General features: G+C 43.2%; 3 protein-coding genes across 6 annotated transcripts in view; 1 reads left to right on the top strand and 2 right to left on the bottom strand.

Moving 5' to 3' along the window:
• The window catches only part of tfip11 (tuftelin interacting protein 11), a 56,846-nt gene extending 47,841 nt beyond the window's left edge, over positions 1 to 9,005 (bottom strand). The window contains exons 1-2 of the mRNA XM_072489514.1: positions 8,867 to 9,005; positions 6,039 to 6,244 (exon numbers count right to left, since the gene is read on the bottom strand). Coding sequence (XP_072345615.1) covers positions 6,039 to 6,238 — 200 coding nt within the window. The 5' untranslated portion in view covers positions 6,239 to 6,244; positions 8,867 to 9,005. The remainder of the gene's footprint in view (positions 1 to 6,038; positions 6,245 to 8,866) is intronic.
• A 64-nt stretch (positions 9,006 to 9,069) lies between these two features.
• srrd (SRR1 domain containing) lies at positions 9,070 to 17,668 on the top strand. 4 transcript variants are annotated; one of them, XM_072489703.1, is made up of 7 exons: positions 9,070 to 9,557; positions 11,352 to 11,392; positions 11,512 to 11,699; positions 12,605 to 12,703; positions 13,093 to 13,244; positions 13,650 to 13,695; positions 16,865 to 17,668. In XM_072489703.1, the coding sequence occupies exons 1-7, from the start codon at positions 9,400 to 9,402 to the stop codon at positions 17,069 to 17,071; spliced, it is 891 nt and encodes a 296-aa protein (XP_072345804.1). In that variant the 5' UTR covers positions 9,070 to 9,399; the 3' UTR covers positions 17,072 to 17,668. The 4 variants fall into 4 exon arrangements, with proteins under 4 accessions (XP_072345804.1, XP_072345759.1, XP_072345797.1 ...); XM_072489658.1 differs by having other exon boundaries at positions 11,476 to 11,699; XM_072489696.1 differs by lacking the exon at positions 9,070 to 9,557 and having other exon boundaries at positions 9,879 to 11,392.
• A 192-nt stretch (positions 17,669 to 17,860) lies between these two features.
• LOC140399909 (clustered mitochondria protein homolog) overlaps positions 17,861 to 20,286 on the bottom strand; it is a 150,770-nt gene continuing 148,344 nt past the window's right edge. Inside the window, exon 26 of the mRNA XM_072489425.1 lies at positions 17,861 to 19,700. Coding sequence (XP_072345526.1) covers positions 19,466 to 19,700 — 235 coding nt within the window. The 3' untranslated portion in view covers positions 17,861 to 19,465. The remainder of the gene's footprint in view (positions 19,701 to 20,286) is intronic.

Genomic DNA, 20,286 nt, shown 5'->3' with positions numbered 1-20,286 from the left:
GGTTTGTTTCGATGTCACTAGCTTTCGGAGCGCTGCTCCTTCCTCAGGTGAATGAAGAGGTCTGTTCCAGAAACACATATATAGACAAATTCAAGATGCCAAACAATGCTAGGAATGCGAGCATTAGCAGGTGATTAAATCTTTACAGATCCAGAGATGGGGTAACCCCAGGTTAAAGAGGTGTGAATTGTCTCAAGCCAGGACAGTTGGTAGGATTTCGCAGGCCAGATGGTGGGGGATGAATGTAATGCGACATGAATCCCAGGTCCCGGTTGAGGCCGCACTCATGTGTGCGGAACTTGGCTACAAGTTTCTGCTCGGCGATTCTGCGTTGTCGCGGGTCCTGAAGGCCGCCTTGGAGAACGCTTACCCGGAGATCAGAGGCTGAATGCCCTTGACTGGTGAAGTGTTCCTCTACTGGAAGGGAACATTCCTGCCTGGTGATTGTTGCGCGATGTCCGTTCATTCAGATCAATACTTTTCACTGTACGAACGAATGAACGGACATCGCGCAACAATCACCAGGCAGGAATGTTCCCTTCCAGTCGGGGAACACTTCAGCAGTCAAGGGCATTCAGCCTCTGATCTCTGGGTAAGCGTTCTCCAAGGCGGCCTTCAGGACTCGCGACAACGCAGAATCGCCGAGCAGAAACTTATAGCCAAGTTCCGCACACATGAGTGCGGCCTCAACCGGGACCTGGGATTCATGTCGCATTACATTCATCCCCCACCATCTGGCCTGCGAAATCCTACCAACTGTCCTGGCTTGAGACAATTCACACCTCTTTAACCTGGGGTTACCCCATCTCTGGATCTGTAAAGATTTAATCACCTGCTAATGCTCGCATTCCTAGCATTGTTTGGCATCTTGAATTTGTCTATATATGTGTTTCTGGAACAGACCTCTTCATTCACCTGAGGAAGGAGCAGCGCTCCAAAAGCTAGTGACATCGAAACAAACCTGTTGGACTTTAACCTGGTGTCGTAAGACTTCGTACTGTGCTCACCCCAGTCCAACGCCGGCATCTCCACATCATGTTTATCTTTTTGTTCTGCTAGGGCTATTCTTTCTTTTCTCCTTTCTTCTCTCTCCTTTTCTTTTTCCTCACTCCCTTTCTTTTTCCTCTCTCTCACTCTCGTATTCCAGCCGCTTTAATTCTTTCTGACGTTCCATTTGTTTAATTTGCAACTGAATTTTTGCCATTTCCAATGAGTCAAAGTCTATCTCAGGCAACTTTAAATGCTTAACCACCGCCATAATTACCTAATCTTTTCGCATTTTGTCAGGTAAGGTTAACTGCAATGTTTTTGCCAAATCTAACAGTCTGCGTTTCGTTTCTGGCCGTAAAGTACTACGTGTGACATTCTCCACCCCCAAAATCTTCTGAGCCTCTGAAAGAGCCATTGTTCAAAACACTCTCCCCACAAACTAAAATACCACACCGGAAAAAGCAACAATCCTTCACTGTCTTTATGTTCACAAAAGCCAATCCACTAGATAGACTTTTATCCCCCTCGAGCCCCCAATTGTTATGGGTGAGGCTTTTCAGAACCCCAAAATGTATCATGGAGTTCAACCAACCTCTCCCTGTAATGGATTTGTTGCTTTACCGAGCACACGGCTTTTTCCCTAGGTGTGGGATTACAATTATGGACACATGGGTTTGTGAACACAAAACACTGTTTATTCCATGAACTCAACTTAACATCTTAAATAAACATTGGATCTCTTAAAACCCTTTACTTCAAAGATAACTCAGAAAATATTGCAACAGTAAATAATTCCTTAAAATGTTCCTTCAAACTTCCAAGAGACTTAACACCTTTAAACAGTATCACATCAGGTTAAAGGATATATATATTTTCTGTAGAATGGCAGAGACTGTCGCAAACTGGCTTTCTACTTTTAAACTGCTCTCAGCAAAACCAGCCAGGCACTTTTTAGCTGCTCAGAGCAAAACCAAACTGCAAAACTTGCAGCACTCTGGAAACACACAGACACTGCTTTTAAAACTGAAACTAAAAACCTGCAAAATGGCTGACCTGAGCTGAGCTCCACCCACTCTATGACATCACTGTTTTCTTAAAGGTACATTGCTTAAACATCCATGTCTTAAAAGCACTCTCACATGACACTCCATTTCTCCTTCCAAAGTGCATAACCTCACACTTTTCCACATCACATTCCATCTGCCACTTCATTGCCCACTCTCCTAGCCTGTCCAAATCCTTCTGCAGCCCCCCTGCTTCCTCAATATTACCTGTCCCTGTACAGGTCTTTGTATCATCTGCAAACTTAGCAACAGTGCCTTCAGTTCCTTCTTCCAGATCATTAAAGTATATTGTGAAAAGTTGTGGTCCCAGCACAGACCCCTGAGGCACACCACTAATCACCAGCTGCCATCCTAAAAAGACCCCTTTATTCCCACTCTCTGCCTTCTGTCAGTCTGCCAATCCTCTTATCAATGCCAGGATCTTACCCTTAACACCATGGGCTCCAGTCTCCTATGCTGCACCTTGTTAAAGGTCTTCTGGAAATCTAAATTAATCACTTCCACTGGTTCTCCTTTGTCTAACTTCCTTGTTACTTCCACAAAGAACTCTAACAGATTTGTCAGACATGACCTCCCCTTGACGAAGCCATGCTGACTCAATCCTGTTTTATCATGCACTTCCAAGTACTCTGCGATATCATCTTTGATAATGGACACTAAAATCTTACCAATGACAGAAGTCAGGCTAACCGGCCTATAATTTCCCGTCTTCTGCCTTCCTCCCAACTTAAACAGCAGTGTTACATTATCCACTTTATAGTCCTCTGGGATCCTTCCAGCCTCCAGTGATTCCTGAAAGATTACCACCAATGCCTCCACAATCTCCTCAGCTATCTCTTCTAGAACGCTGGGGTGTAGTCCATCCGATCCAGGTCATTTATCCATCTTCAGACCTTTCAGTTTCCCCAGAACCTTCTCCTCGTGATGGCCACCGCACTTACATCTGCCTCCTGATTCTCCTGGAGCTCTGGCATTGTACTGGTGTCATCCACCGTGAAGACTGATGCAAAGTAACTATTCAGTTCCTCGTGTCATTTCTTTGTTTCCTATTATTACTTCTCCAGCAACATTTTCCAGTGGTTCAAGGTCTATTTTACCTTTTATATATTGAAAAAAAACTCTTCCTATCTTCTTTTATATTACTCACTAGCTTGCACTCATATTTCATCTTCTCCCTCTTAATTGCTCTTTTAGTCGTCCTCTGCTCGCTTTTCAAAAAAATATTTTTATTCTCCTTTTTCACATTTTCTTCCAAATGTACACCCACCAACAATAAACAATAACCAGTGCCGAATGCAATGTCCATCCCCGTATCAATAACAACAATCCCATCTTCCCACCAAACGACCAAACAACAGCCCGCATGTTAACATAAACAAATAACAAAAAGGAATCAGGAATCACCCATAGTCACCATGAACACATACAGCCCCCCTCCCCCAACCCTCGCAGCCCCCAATCCCCCAATGTTCGATGTAATCCAATTCTCGCAAGTGCATAATGAATAACGCCCATGAATTGTAGAACCACTCCATCCTTTCCGTGAATTCAAATTTGACCTTCTCAAGAGTCAGGAATTCCAGCAGGTCCCCCCGCCACGCCAGGGCACAGGGTGGAGAGGTTGATCTCCATCCCAACAGAATCCGCCTTCGGGCGATCAACGAGGCGAAGGCTACATCTGCCTCCGCACCCGTTTCCAATCCCTGCTGGTCCGACACACCGAATATGGGGCTGTTTAGCACAGGGCTAAATCGTTGGCTTTGAAAGCAGACCAGGGCAGGCCAGCAGCACGGTTCAATTCCCGTAACAGCCTCCCCGAACAGGCACCGGAATGTGGCGACTAGGGCCTTTTCACAGTAACTTCATTTGAAGCCTACTTGTGACAATAAGCGATTTTCATTTTCATTTCATATGGCCTCCCGAGGACCCGGGTCCAGTTTCACGTGCACCACTTTAGAGATTACCCTAAAAACCTCCTTCCAGTAATCCTCCAGCTTTGGACAGGACCAAAACATATGAATGTGGTTTGCCCCCCCCCCCCCCCCAACAACGTTCACACACATCTTCTACCCCCTCAAAGAGTCGGCTCATCCTCGCCCTTGTGAGTGAGGTGTGCTCTATATGCCACCTTCAGCTGTCCTCTGCTCGCTTTTAAAGGCTTCTCACTAATCCTCGACACTTTGTATGCTTTTTCTTTTGCTTTTATGCTGTGATTGACGTTCCTCGTCAGCCATGGATGCCTTACCCTCCCCTTACCCGTTTCCTCCTCCTTGGGATGAATTTCTCTTGTGCCTCCCGAATAGCCCCAAATTCTCCTGCCATGGCTGTTCCACTGTCTTACCTACTAGGCTCCTTTTCCAATCAACTCCGGCCAGCTCCTCCCTCATGTCTTTGTAGTCACCCTTATTTAATTGTAATACCGTTACATCCAATTCCAACTTCTCCCTCTCAAACTTCAGGGTAAATTCTGTCATATTGTGGTCACTGCTCCCTAAGGGTTTCTTCATCTTTAGTTCTCTAATCAAGTCTGCTTCATTACACATCACCAAATCCAGAATTGCCTGTTCCCTAGTAGGCTCTGTCACAAGTTGCTCCAAAAAAAACATCTCTTAGACATTCCACAAATTCCTTTTTTTTTGATCCACTACAAGCCTGATTTTCCCAGTCCACCTGCAAGTCACCCGTGATTAATGCGATATTGCCTTTTTAAATGCCTTTTCTATCTCCTGATTTATATTCTGCCCCACATCCTGACTACTGCTAGGAGGCCTGCACATCACACCCATCAGGGTCTTTTTACCTTTGCAATTCCTCAAGTCTACCCACAGAGATTCTATGCCTTCTCATCCTATATTGCTCCTTGCTACCGATTTAACTTCATTCCTTACTAACAATGCAACCCCACCCACTTTGCCCATCTGCCTGTCTTTTCGATAGGACACAGATCCTTGGATATTTAGATCCCAGCCCTGATCCCCTTGCAGCCACATCTGTGATGCCCACAACATCGTACCGGCCAATTTCAATATGTGCAAGAAGCTTGTTCTGTACACTGCGCGCATTTAGATACAACACCCCAGTCCTGCATTGACCCTTCTCACACTTGTCACCTTTCTGCTCTGCCCGAGGGTGATGTTGTTCTCTTATTTTTGTTCTCCATTTCCCCTTCAGTTATTACACCTTCTAAGCTGACATTCTGGTTCCCACCCACCCCTGCCATACTAGTTTAAATCCTCCCGAGTGACTCCAGCAAACCTCCCAGCCAGGATATCGCTGCACCTCCACTTTAGATGCAACCCATCCTTCTTGTACAAGTCCCACCTGCCCCAGACGAGATCCCAATGGTCCAGAAATCTGAAACCCTCCCTCCTACATCACCAGTTTAGCCACGTATTTAGCTGCACTATCCTCCTATTTCTAGCCTCACTGGCATGTGGCAGGCACAGGGAGTAATCCTGAGAGTACAACCCTAGGAGGTCCTGCTTTTCAGCTTACTGCCAAACTCCCTGAACTCCTTCTGCAGGACCTCATCACTCTCCCTGCCTATGTCATTAGTACCTATGTGTACTACGACCTCTGGCAGTTCACCCTCCCCCTTCAGGATGTCCCGTGTTCGTTCAGAGACATCGTTGACCCTGGCACCAGGGAGGCAACATACCATCCTGGAGTCTCTTTCAAGTCCACAGAAGCGCCACAGAAACAACACCATCTGCAAGTTCCACTCCAAGCCACACATCATCCTGGCTTGGAAATATGTCATTGTTCCTTCACTGTCGCAGGAACTCACTCTCAAAAAGCACTGTGGGTGTTCCTACAATGTATGGACTGCAGTTCAAAAAGCTGGCTCACCATCACCTTCTCAAGAGCAATTAGGATTGGGCAATAAATGCTGGCCCAGCCAGCGACATCTACATCCTATGATCGTACATATTTTTAAACACTCATGATTTGTTGACAGATAAATGTTGGCAGTTAGTGGATTACCGTTTCCCCCCAAAGCTTGGTCTCTCATCATCAGAGTCATTCTCGGCCCACATGCCATAGATTGCATCCTCCTTTGTCTGTCGGTGGCGCACGCGGTCTGGGTTAAACTCATTTTCCAAGTCCCAGTCTGAAATCTCAAACCGCTCCATCTCCACCTCATCGTCATCCTGGTCTTTCCCATATAGATGTGACATCGACATTTTCACCTGCCAAATAATAAAACGAACAAGGAGTCAATAAACATGGCGTAAGCTGCATTTTGAAGAACCAAATCTACCAACTTCAGTTCAAACATCCCTTTTGATGCGATAGTTAAATCCCGGACTAGTCATGTTTGGTTATCAAAAATAACGCCCAATATTTATTAAAATAAATAAAGTACATCCTGAGGGATTGGAATCGGAATTAAAACAAAAATTGCTCAAAATGCAATGCTGTTCGTTGAGCATCTGAGGCACAGAGATATATTAATACAGTGAAATTGTGATGTGTCAAACTAAGGTGGGACAAAATTCCACTTGCATCGTAGTTATCAACCGCCCCCACCAGAACATTAGCAAAAGCCACTGAACAATGCCGGTGATTAAGCAGAAATTCCAGAGGTTGAACCTTTTCCAGCAAGAAATATGCCAAAATCATTTGCAAAAGAGGTGCTTCCCCCGGTGCACGTATGCCATGCCAGCCAGGATGGAGTGTTAGAGCCAAGCACACGCAAATATGAAACATCAAAGTTTCTCTGTGAAGCGACATGCACACATGAGTATGGCAAAATCTGACAGGTTAGATAGTCACCTGCGTGCCCACCCATTTCCCAGGCCAACACAGCGACGGCCTTAGATATTCCGTTACTTCACACTGCAGCGCACAAACATCGAAACTGTTTGACTACACTGACGACATAGCAGACTGTATTGCGAACGTCTGAAAACAGCACACTATTAGTGACTTTTTCTGATGAAGTCCATCCTTTTTCAAGGCTAAACCCCCAGCTTTCTTGGCACCAAGTGAGATCTCAAGTTTTCACAAAAGTTCTGTTAAACCGGAGTTTCAAGGCTGCTCCCCTGAAATTTGACTCATCAAAAGTTAACTCTATTTTGCTGATGAAGAGTTTCAATCATGATTTTGCCTTTTTTCCCCATTTAAAATGACAATTGACCTGATGTCTTCCACTTCCTGATATTTATTAAGTTTTGCTGATTTGTTTTAATCACAGGCATCACAATAAAATGAGTTTCTTAGCTTGGAGATGCAAGCAGTACTATTGCTCAGAAATAAATTGAAATAAAGTCTACTCCCAGCTATATTGTCCGATTCCCTCATTGGAAACACTGAAGGAAAAAGGACAAAGGGACTCATGGACAGTTAGGAGTTTAAATAAGAGAGTGCAGGGTATAGACCTAAAGTTGCAAGTAACCTAGAAAGAAATGCAAAACGCCCAGCCTATAAAAGGATAAAAGTGCATGGTATAGGATTTTACCCAACATTTTTGAGGGAGACAAATGATATTGAGTTCAGTAATTGCAATTTGATGACGGTTCCCTATATATTCACTTGTCAAGTGAAATACAGCAGGTTAAAGATTTCTAACCAGCCTTATCCCACCAAGTGTCAGCCTGCTTTCAAGAAAATTGGAAATAGCACATTTGAGAGAGAGAGAGATATCAAGTTCAGCTCACAAGGGCCCTCAATGTTATATTACTGTACAATTACATATTGGACATGATAGCTTCACTCCTAACGACTCACTCCTTAAGACAAGACAGTCAGGCCACTTACACAAGCAGCCATCAGCAGACTATACGTGAGGGAATATTTAAAGAAAACTTATAACTGCGTCGGGAGATATTTTACATCCATTTTAACTGAAGGAATCACCAAACAAGCCTTTGCTTTAGTTCCTTGCCGAAGAATGACAGCTCCAACATCTCAGCAGGTGTAAATGCCATGCATAAATCATATTTCTTTTAGACCTTCTGTGTGCACTTGGCAGTGGAATCCACCCCATATTCTAGGTATCTGCCTAATCACTCAGCACTCAAGCCCATCAAAGGCACTTTACTTGAACTTCACAATTTTGTTACTAAAAACATTATCCAAACACAATCCATGCTTTCAGATCCCAGAGAGGCCTCGGGATCTGAAAGCAAAAATGACAGCAAATGATGGAAGTCTGAAATCTAAACAGAAAATGCTGGAAATCAGAACAGGCACAGGTGGAGGGAGGAACAGAGTTCAAAGTTTCAGGTTCCGTCCACACCGAGCCTGTTGTTCAGTCTTGGGAGCTATATGAGGGCTGTGCTGAGGATATCAATCTTTATTATAATAATCTTTATTATTGTCACAAGTAGGCTTACATTAACACTGCAAAGAAGTTACTGAGAAAATCCCCTAGTCGCCACACCCGTTTGGGTACACTGAGATTTCAGAATGTCCAATTCACCTAACAGCACCTCTTTTGGGAGGAAACCCACCCAGACACGGGGGAGAACGTGCAGATTCCGCAGTGACCCAGGCCGGGAATCGAACCCGGGTCTCTGGCGTTGTGAAACAACAGTGCTACCGTGCCACCCAATATCATCTTATTAATCCCAGAAATATTAAGGGGGTTCCGTTCCTGATCACCACCAGCGGCTCCCGGAGGGAGTGGAGCTGTGAGGCAGTCGGCTAGTTAGGTGCGGGTTGGGGAAGGTGGTGGAGGCGAGCCCTGGTCTGGCTGTCCCCTCACTCACCGGAAAGTCTCCACCTGAATGAACTGAGGCGGCGCGTGGCCGGGCTGTGTTTTTTAAAAATAATATTCCATATCAACAAAAGCCTCGAGCGGGACTCACCGCACTCCCACTCTCCGCCCTCGGAGCCGCTGTCTTGTCTCAGCTGGGAACCGATTTTAATCGATTTTCCAGAGAGCAGGCCTAGGACACCATCTTAAGCTGGTGTGCCGTCCGGCCGCCGCGAGGTTCCGCTGGCGGGGAAACATCGCCCGCACACAAAGGTTCCGCCTGCGATTGGGAACAGCTGAACGGGAGCGGGGACGGTGAACCGAGTGACACCACTACCCCACCTGGGAGGTCACATTTACAGACATTGAGGAACCGGGAACCGCCAGGCCCGAGGGGATGAAAGGTGTTTCCTTTAGTCACGGATTTAATGTCTTCTCCTGAGGAAAGTTTGCTCCAATATTTCCAGGTTTTTTTTTGTCTTTCACACAACTGTGACCCCAGTAAACTCAAAACTGATGCTCTGGACCCCAGGCCCTGGTCTCAGCACCTGCTTCCTTGCCAACAAAACAGATACACAGACAGAAAGGAAGCAGTTTAGACCTGGTCTTTCCTAAATTTTGAGTAAGTGCTTACAGAGATGAGAGATGTCTGCCTGCCCAGCAGAAGGGGAATGGAAAACGATCAGCAAGAAAAAGGGAGTAAAGAAAAGGAAATACAATATCAGAGGCACCCATCAACGTGAGGCAGAGTTTCTGAGTGTGACTGAGGGGGAGAGAATCCAACAGAAAATAAAGGAAGCAGTGTAAGTGCTCATGAATTTTGTCATCAGAACTCACCTCCCAGTGCTTGGTGTGAGAGTGCCTGGAGGATAATGTGGGTCTGGATTGTAACCCCTGGTTGTGGGGTTCAGCCTCTCATTAGCACCACGACAGAGATAACCTAGGAAGTCAGCAATATCTGAGGATTGTGGACACGCATGTGCGCCAGTGGTAGAGCAGCAGAGTGCAAAATTAATACAATTTCAACTTTCAGAAGCCACTGAAAATGGAAGGAAGTCAATCTGGGTTACGCACGTAGCCAGTAGGCCGCTCAATAAGGTACTGCGTGTGGAATGGAACCGGTGTTGCCATTTAGGCTCATTTTTTTTATGGTCTATGCATCAGTCAATTCATTTTTCATATTCTGTAACAATCACGTCTCTAGTGGTGAAGGGAAGAAGAAAGATTTTCATTTACATTGAGATCTGATGAGATCATAAGGTACAGGGACAAGAGGAAATTGTTCAGGTGTGCAGTCCATCTGGCTGTTTAAGTTCATTTTTGTGACATGATTGGTTTGTACGGTCTCCTGTCAGCCCGCATCCCACTGTTGTGAATAATTGAATTCTGCTGTTCCATTTTTGAATACTTCACTGAGTCGCATTGCCAACACTAGGAAGAGACTAAATTGTCCTTTAGTTCCAATTAGTTTCCTTTAATTTACCATTTTTTGAAAAAGAAACTCAGAATTGTTATGGCGTAGAAAGGGGCCATCATGTCTTCACTGAGCATCATGACATAGTGCCATTTCCTGTACCTTGTTGAATACTTCACTGAGTCGCATTGCCAACACTAGGAAGAGACTAAATTGTCCTTTAGTTCCAATTAGTTTCCTTTAATTTACCATTTTTTGAAAAAGAATCTCAGAATTGTTATGGCGTAGAAAGGGGCCATCATGTCTTCACTGAGCATCATGACATAGTGCCATTTCCTGTACCTTGTTTCTATTCAAATAATCATCCAATGCCCTCTTGAATGCCTTGATTGAACTCGCCTCCAGCATACTTCCAGGCAGTTTTCACTTGCTGTGTGAAAATGTAATTTTTCACATCACATTTGTTTCTTTTGCAAATCACTTGAAATCTGTGCTCTCTCATTCCTGATCCTTTTACAAGGAGGAACAGTTTCCCGATCTACTCTGTCCAGCCCCCCCATGATTTTGAACTATCAAATCATCCATTTTATTCTGATTTACCAGTGGTTTTGAAACAAGAATACTTTGCAAAACATCTCTTATTGTCATTAATACAGCCTGCTCATTCCCCCACGTTCTCTTTAAATAGATATAGTTTTCTCTCTGTCTCCCATGTAATGTTGTGCTGAAGAGATTATTACAGAAAATAAATGTTGAAAATAGCAGTTTGCTCTCTCAGCAAATATATTTTTTGATTTGTCAAATCAAATCTCCTCAGTCTCACCTTCTTGCTCTTCTACACTATGTCCCTATAAATAAAGCCGAGAATACGGTTATTAACTGCTTTCTCCACCAGTCCTGACACCTTCAATGATCTGTGCACGTATACCCAGATCCTTCTGCTCCTGCACCCCCTTAAGAATTTTTCCCCTTATTTTATTTTGTCTCACCATGTTCTTCCTTCTAAAATGCATCACCTCACACTTCTAAATAAGTTAGAACATTTTGATTCTCCCATCAATTCAGAAAAAAAAGGGGATGAGGTCATAGCTAGTGTTCACTGGCTCTGTCGCTGTAGATTTAACACCTACAAAATAGCCAAAGCTTCTTATGACCGGAAACTGATCATTGAATTCTGTTACAGCGAGGAACTGCGGAGTTCAGAATTCTGGACTGATTGTCTTGGTGAGTTGGAAGATTAAGTATTTGGAATTCTTGGGTCTTTTAATCTGCTTTCCCTAGATGGTCATTGTGATAATTTGTTTCAGAAACAATTCAAAGAGTTGTGAATGTATATCATTTAGCTCCGCTGGCATCTCCATCGATACCCTTGGGTGGGGAAGCTCCAGAGTCCCTTGAAGACAAAAAGAACAACGTATGCCATTATCGAACTACGCTAGACTCGGTGTGTTATGGAATTGGAAACTTTTCTAGTTCTGTAACATCTCGCTATCAGCTGGCCCTGCTGTTCCTGCTGCTAGAAACACTACAGGTAAGCATAGTCGGGTACCAAGATGGTAAATGCATGGAAGTAAAAGAGACCAATGAGTAATGTCAGGTTGCATTAGAAGCCCCATGATTTCTGTAGGAGAAGGGTTAAAATGAACTTGTCAGAAGTTAGTAATCTCATCTCGATCATTGGGACGAAACATGCTGCTTTTCCATCTTTGACTCCAGTGATGAATCTGGTTCTCCCAGTATTTATTGGATTTTTCATCTCTCCTTCATCTATTGTCTAGTACCTTTATACGACTTGTGTGGAACCCAATCAATGCCACCCAGCCATGAACAGTCAATATAACATTTTTAAAAGTCAAAAGTTCTACAGCTATGGTTACTAATATGCATAAAAATATTGTCTCTGAAATCATGGTTTCAAAACAAGATCTGGGGAAATATCATTAAGACAACTTATTGGGACAGTTTAGGGGAGCCTTTACTTTGAATTGAACGCATATGACGTCTGACCAAGAAGTAATTCATGGGAATCACAATTAAAATCATTTTTTGTTTTTACACACAAGTCTTCCTTCCATATTTTTGCTGTATGATTTTGCATTGGGCAGCAGGCGTGTGAATGCAGCTCGGAGAGACACTCACTCTGATCTTCACTTCCATTTCATAGAATGCAGCTGACCCCCCTCTTGAACTGTTTGTATGGTAGCAAAAGATCAGATTGTTCATTCTCTGTGGGGAGGTGTGGAGGGGTAGAAAGAGGCAGATGGCCTGCCTTGTACCACTCTGCAGCAATCATGTACAATTCCAACTGAGCAGACAAGGAACATTCAACATTTTAATTTCACCAATAATCACAATGCTGCACTACGTTTCCCGCCTTTGTAAGTTGTGGTTTCACTTCATGAAGAGTTTTAAATTTTACATTATTGAGTCCAACAGATCTCTCGAGATGGCTGTCGTTTCTTTGATCCTCTATTTACAGAATGGGAGAAGACATTCTTGAAGGATTGCGGGATGGTGGTTCTCAAGGAAAACGAGGTGAAAGGCTCGGTCGCATGCATGTTTTGTTTTACATAGTATTCCAGGTAAACCCTGTCTGATAAAAATGAAGCGTTTCTGCCTGACTTTAGCTCTCTAGAGATACCTTTAAATTCGGTCATTAATCACAACTAGTTTTTTTTTAATGGGACCATATGATAATTTCTTTCTTTTTAAATATTTTTAGAGTATTTGCAAGTTTTTATAATAATAACAATAACAGCGACATAAACATGGTATAATAAGCATTTCCACCCATCCCAATCCTCACACCCCCCAACAGTAAGGCATATGATAATTTCAATAGCAAACCGCACCTGTCAGTATGATCAGGAATGTTTCTTTTTGCACTCCGTGATTTTGACAATTTTCTTTTTAAAACCTTTTAGGAAGGAAAGCGGTCCATCGACAAGCCAACACTCTTCTACATGATTCATTGCGGCAAAGCCCTTTACAATAACCTCCTGTGGAAAAACTGGTCACCACAAAAACTTGCACAAACCATTCTCATTGGAAATAGTTTTAAAGGGATGGAGGAGAGGTAAGAAAATTCTATGCCTGTTCATCCTTCGTAACTGAAAAAAACTCAAAGGAAGGCGTGGTGACAGTGGAAATAGGGGAAAAATAGGAATGATTTTCTTTGTAAAAATTGAGACTTTTAAGGTTATCTAATTTGAGGTTTTTTTAAGAGGAATTGACAAAGTTCGTTCAGGCAAGCTGTTCACTATGGTGAAGGATTGAAATGCAAAGAAAGAACTTGATGTAAGAAGGGAAGTCAAGTGAAAACATTTCAACCAAAGTGTAATAGAACTGTGGAATAAGTTATCAGGGATGGATGTTATAAATAGATTCACAATTCATCCGGCTGTGTTTCTGAAGAGATGATAAGAAGGTGGATTTGAGAATATCAAAATAGTTGGGTTTAATGATTTTTAATATATTACAGATTACCAGCCCGGGTACTGCAGAGGGACTACACGTATATTAATCATGTATCCTTCAGTGATTTCAGTCAGCAATTCAAAGATTATTGCAGTTGAAACTGGACTTAGTAACAGCCAATCCTGATTCCAAAGTCTCTATGCCCCACAAAAGCCCACACATCGATCATTGCCTCCTATGCTCGTTTTCACATAGCTACTCTGTTATGGAGGGCACCCATTGTCAATTATACACAAAGTTTTTACATTACCAATTCTACAGTGGAAACGTTACCAAAAATTACCATTAGTGGTCAGTTTTCTCTCTTTGCACTACCTTCAAACCCCCTGACTCATACACAGAAAAGCTAGGAACCAAGGGTTGCAGTAGTTGTCGTCCTTTCGAACCTTTGTACAGTTGCAGCAAGACTTCCTTACTCTTGTACTCTAATCCCCTCGAAATAAGGGCCAACATTCCATTAGCCTTCCTGATTATCTGCTGCATCTGTGTGATCGCTTTCTATGTTTTGTGCACAAGTACCCCCAAGTCCCTTTGTGTTGCAGCTTTCTGCAGTTTTTCTCCTTTTAAATAATACTCTGTTCCTTTGTTCTCCCTTCCAAAATGAACAACTTCACATTTTCCCACATTATGCTCCATTTGTCAACTTTTTGCCCCTTTCTTAACCTATCAATATCTCTTTGCAAACTGTTTGTATCCCGCTCGCAAGTTGCCTTTCCACCTATTTTTGTGTCATCTACAAATTTGGCTGTAGTACATTCGCTTCCTTCCTCCAAGTCATTAATATATATTGTAAACTCTGGGTCACTGTCCGTGTGGAGTTTGCACATTCTCCCATGTTTGCGTGGGTTTCGCCTCCACAATCCAAAAGATGTGCAGGGTAGGTGGATTGGCTACACTAAATTGCCCCTTAATTGGAAAAAATGAATTGGGAACTCTAAATTTATTTTTAAATATATATATATTTATATATATATATATATATTGTAAACAGTTGCGGTCCGAGCACTGATCACTGTCTAACCCCACTGGTTACAGGTCGCCAACATGAAAAAGAACCCCTTATCCCCACTCACTATTTCCTGCCCAGTAACCAATTGTCTATCCATGCCAATATACTACCTCTAACACCATGGGTTCTTATCTTATGTCGTAGTCTTTTGTGAATGGCACGGTGGCACAGCGGTTAGCACTACTGCGCGACTGTCTGTACGGAGTTTGCACATTCGACCTGTGGGTTTCCTCCGGGTGTTCCGGTTTCCTCCCACAGTCCAAAGATGTGTGTGTTAGATAAATTGGCCTTGTTAAATTGCTCCTTAGTATCCAAAGATTTGCAGGTTAGGTGGGATTATGGTGATAGGGCAGGGAGTGGGCCTTTCAGTGTACACTCGATGGGCCGAATGGTCCCCTTCTGCACTGTAGGAATTCTATGGTTCTAATAAATTAGTTGGACACTATTTCCCTTTCATGAAGTCATGCTGACTTTGCGTGACTAGATTATATTTTCCAAATGTGCTGCTATTACTTCCTTAATAATTGATTCCACCATTTCTCCAACAATAAATGTTTGGCTAACAATCTATCCGCCTTTTGACTCCCTTTTGAATAGGGCAGGTGACAGTTTTCCAATCCGTCGGTACTTCTCCAGAATCCAAGGATTATTTGGAAAATTACAACCACACGGTAGCACAGTGGCTAACACTGTTGCTTCACAGTGTCCCAGGTTCAATTCCCACTTGGGTCACTGTCTGTGCGGAGTCTGCACGTTCTCCCTGTGCCTGCGTGGGTTTCCTCCAGGTTCTCCAGTTTCCTCCCACATGTCCCGAAAGACATGCTTATTACCAGACCAGGTGAGGATGACAGGTTTCCTTCCCTAAAGGACATCAGTGAACCAGATGGTTTCGTACGACAATCGACAATGGTTTCATGGTCATCATCAGACTTTAAATTTCAGATTTTAATTGAATTCAAATTCCATCATCTATCATAGTGGAATAGAACTAGGGTCCCCAGAGCATTTCCCTGGATCTCTGGATCCAGTGATAATACCACTGTGCCACCACCTCCTCTATAGCACTTGGGGTGAAGGGGATCAAAGGATGTGATTAGGCTATTGAGTTGGATGGTCAGCCATGATCATAATGAATGGCGGAGCAGGCTCAAAAGGGCCGAATGGCCTCTATGTTTTTATTATGTTATTCATAGTGAGTCAAGGTGCAGAAAGTACAACTGAGATTCACCAGAATTATACCTAGGATGGGAAGCTATAGAAGATAGACTTGGGGGACTGAAAGAATTTCCAATAAAGCAGAGGTGAGGGGCAGCACAGTGGTGCAGTGGATAGCATTGGTGCCTCACGGCGCTGAGGTCCCAGGTTCGATTCCGGCTTGGGTCACTGTCTGTGCGGAGTCTGCACGTTCTCCCCGTGTGCGCGTGGGTTTCCTCCGGGTGCTTTGTTTTCCTCCCAGTCCAAAGATGTGCAGGTTAGGTGGATTGGCCATGATAAATTGCCCTTAGTGTCCAAAATTACCGGTGTTGGGTGGGGTTACTGGGTTATGGGGATCGGGTGGAGGTGTTGACCTTGGGTAGGGTGCTCTTTCTAAGAGCCGGTGCAGTCTCGATGGGCCGAATGGCCTCCTTCTGCACTGTAAATTCTATATGTTTTTCACAACCCAAAGATGTGCAGGGTAGGTGAATTGGCCACGCTAAATTGCCCCTTAACTGGAAAAAATTAATTGGGTACTCAAAAATTTATTTAAAAATAAAGCAGAGGTGGCCGGTACATGTTTTTCAAATTATCCTGAATGAATAGGAACACACCATTTAATTTGATGTGGGAGAACCTTTTAACTGTTACTCAGCAAGTGTGGAGAAGGGTTCAGAAAAGATTTCTTACGCTGGGCATTAAATTATTTCCACTGTTGAGGTAAAGAGTATTGCATCTTATTATTGGGCAATTGGATAAATATTTGGAGCAGATGATGACCCACAGCTATTGGGATGGAGCTAGGCAGCAGAATTAGCTTTAGAACGCTCTGAAAGAGCCAGAAAAACCGACCTCCGTCAGTTCAGTGTCTTAAACCTTGCTGGTTCTAGGTATGACACTTGAAAGGAAATGCGAGCTATATACAAGACTTAAGGATATATGTATCTCAATGCTTTTGGAGACAAAACCATGAAGCTCGTGTCCTTCATATGTTGATCCTTAACTGTACTCATCAGATATTGACAATAACTGAAGAGGCAGCATTCCCCTGCAGCAGTAGATACATGGATGTATTTAATGACACTGCCATTCATCAGTTTCCTAGGAAAAAACTTGATGCAAAGCCTACTGAGTTCTGGGAAGGTGCTGCTGAACCTACATACCAGGAGTGCGAGGACTTGGAAATAATCCAGAAGGGCATTGAATGTTTTTCAGTTTCATAGCTGGGGGAAAATAGGAGTGAAACAGGTTTCAAAGCTTGTTCAGGTGGAAGCATCTATGCAGTAGTTACGTAAAGAGTCATTAATTTCATTCCTTTGGGATGGTAATAATCTGAAGTCCAAGTCTAGCTGCCTTGTGGCTTTGTTGGTCCATAGTAAGGTTCCCACTTGTTTGTCCTGGAGGCTCGGGTACCTGCAACGCGAGCCAGGAGCCTCACTTGTGTGTGAACCAGTGCATCATGAGCCCCTAATGGCATTCTGAGTAGGGAAACCTGTTGAAAGAAATGGCATCTCCCGGAAGCAGTGGTTAGCACTTTGCTTCACAGCGCCAGGGTCCCAGGTTTGATTCCCCGCTGGGTCACTGCCTGTGCGGAGTCTGCATGTTCTCCCCGTGTCTGTGTGGGTTTTTTCCGGGTGCTCAGATTTTCTCCCACAAGTCCCGAAAGACGTGCTTTTTCGGTGAATTGGACATTCTGAATTCTCCCTCAGTATACCCGAACAGGTGCCGGAATGTGGCGACTAGGGACTTTTCACAGTAACTTCATTACAGTGTTAATGTAAGCCTAGTTGTGACAATAAAGATTATTATTTCAGAAAAAATACGTTTTATACTTAGTTGGTCTCTACTGTCCCGATCTCTCTTTTCCACCTCATCTACAAGACCCAGCCAAATCCCCATCCATGTAACTTACCTGCTTTCTGGTGCATGACAGCATGGCTGCCTAATCTTCGCCTGCCTGCAAGCCCTTTATGCCAACGGGCAGCAAATTAAAGAAAAAGGCAAACAGTAAATGGTGTCCACAGTTTATTCGTGAGATGTATAATCACAGTATTACAATATTCATAAGAACTTAAGGAGTATTTCACTCATGGTCAAAAATACATTCACCTGATTCATGAAATATGGTCTAACACAAATTAAAGGCAAATAAAGCTTCTTAACCTATAAACTGCAAACAATGGGTTTTTTGATTTTGTATTTGAATCAAAGAATTGTACAGCTAATCAAATAGAACACATTTTTTTTTTTTTTTTTTAAATCAGTATTGGGAAAGTTATAACAAAAAATGCAGCAGGAACCTAGTACCTGGAGGATTAATGAAAGTTCTGAACTTGTGTTCAGATACAAGCAGTTGGCAATCTAAACTTGAATTTAAAGAAGCAAGACCTGGATTTATAAATCTGCTTATAGGTTGTTATAGGAGGTCTTGTGGGAGCAGTAGATCACATCCCTGCCTCGGAGCCAGAAGTTCCGTGTTCGGGTCCCACTCTAGGACTTGATGGCCAAGGAAGGTGCGTTCATAACGCGGCCAAACAGGTTGGGTGTCAAACTGCAAATGCTTCCAAACACGTCAATGGCTGGCGGCAAGAGCGGGGGAGACTCCTGGTCAGCCACACTTGATGCGGAGTGGTGATCCTTAAGCTATATAAGCCTCTGGCAACTAGCGAGTGACCTGTTCCAGGAATAACTAGCTATGGAAACAAGTCTGCCTTAGTGCATCACTAGGTGTAGGAAGAGAGTTGTCATAGGTCATGATGATGCAGGTAACCAAAGCTGAAGAGCACATCTGAACCATCAAAACTGGTCCACTAAACAAACCAGGGATTTATCAAATTATTAGTGATAAAGTGTGAGATCCTGGAAAACTCAATATTAAAGAAAACATTTGAATCTAAAGAGAAACCCGAAACAATCAGTTTAGGCTGAATTTGACCTTTCTCCAGCAATGTAACCTGCTTAATGGTGATAATTTTGGGAATATAATCTGCCACATCCCTCACACCCAAAACACACACACACACCATCATGTTGCTTTTATCATGCTATGACAGTGTAATACAAATAAGACGATAGTGTAATACAAATAAGGCAAAAGTATCAGCAAAACCATATGAGATATATCTGAGAACAACATAATAACAGGTTTTGAACACATCAGAAAGTAACAGTGAGAGACTGAGCTATATCAATAATCATACTTATTTTCAGGAGTGGCTGGATCCAAACTTTTGTTCCCCAATTCTTATGTTTCACAGCTAAGCTGCCCAATTTATACATTGACCAGTGGTTAGGCAAGGATTTGTCAGCCGTATTGTTACACAAAACCACATCCAATGAGGAACAACAATGAGAAAAGTAGTCTGATTATTAAATAAAGCTTTAACATCCAGTAATTTAAAAAGGTTTCCAATTGTAATATAGACAATTACGGAACTTAGTTCCAACCTGGTGATGAACCCTAAACGCTATCTGCTGACATAAGGACCTAATTTTTCCATTTACCCACTCCAGCCACATCTGGGATCTAAATGAGACTCTATGTTGAGAAGTAGACATTAGTGTCTGTTTCACGTCATTAGAAAGGAGATTAATTTGTCGACTGCTGGCAAACACAGTTACACAGAATCTCCTGATGGTACACGGTCATTCTCTGTTTTGCTATTAATCACTGTCTTCTCTTCAGCCACATTCTCTACACCATTCACGATTTCAGCTGGGGCAGTTCCATTGATTAGTATCGGATTATCTATACCAATATCAGTGAGGGCCTTGGTCAGTCTCTGTGATGCCTGGATTTCTGCCTGAATTAGTTTTCGCATTCGATTTGTTGCTTTTTCCAGGACAGATTTTCTGCAAAGAACCAGAAGGTAACAATAAGAACAGGTGGCAAAAGGGTCAGGGAATCCTAGCCAGTGTGTATGTGGTGGTTGATGAGAGGAGCATTGGGTTAGCATCTTGAGAATTGTATGGCAGGTGGTAATTCTGATTACAGCAGACAAGTTTCACAACAGAATCAAAACAAGTCAAAGGCATGTCACTTGGCATCAGGTTTCACAGAACGTGTGCATCCCACACTGACAATATACAGTCTGTAATCTCTGTCTGGTATTGGGAAGATATTAGAGAGTGAGACAAAGCAAAACGCTGAGAACTTGAGGAAGAGAGCGGGGTATTTGACCTTTTCAGAACATAGAATGGCTCTGATACTTGGGTCAGCTGTTTTGACTGCACAAGGATCAGTGAAGCAGATCCCACTGCATCCATTTATCCTCTGACCACAACTTATTCCAACTGCGGTGCTGTAGAACTATTAGCGTGTAATTATGGGCAGCATGGTAGCACAGTGGTTAGCACTGTTGCTTCACAGCTCCAGGGTCCCAGGTTAAATTCCCAGCTTGGGTCACTGTGCGGAGTCTGCACGTTCTCTCAGTGTCTG

The sequence above is a fragment of the Scyliorhinus torazame genome, chromosome 1 (assembly GCF_047496885.1).
Source record: "Scyliorhinus torazame isolate Kashiwa2021f chromosome 1, sScyTor2.1, whole genome shotgun sequence".
Lineage (NCBI taxonomy): Eukaryota > Metazoa > Chordata > Chondrichthyes > Carcharhiniformes > Scyliorhinidae > Scyliorhinus > Scyliorhinus torazame.
The sequence above is the reverse complement of the archived record's forward strand: the minus strand, read 5'-3'. Positions and strand labels throughout refer to the sequence as shown.

Excerpts from the sequence above, each read along its gene's own strand:
- srrd (XM_072489596.1), top strand. The coding sequence starts at position 11,176 with ATGCATCACCTCACACTTCTAAATAAGTTAGAACATTTTGATTCTCCC. Across the intron at positions 11,700-12,604 it reads TGCTGCTAGAAACACTACAG|ATCTCTCGAGATGGCTGTCG; the intron begins GTAAGCATAGTC and ends TGAGTCCAACAG. Across the intron at positions 13,245-13,649 it reads TTTAAAGGGATGGAGGAGAG|ATTACCAGCCCGGGTACTGC; the intron begins GTAAGAAAATTC and ends AATATATTACAG.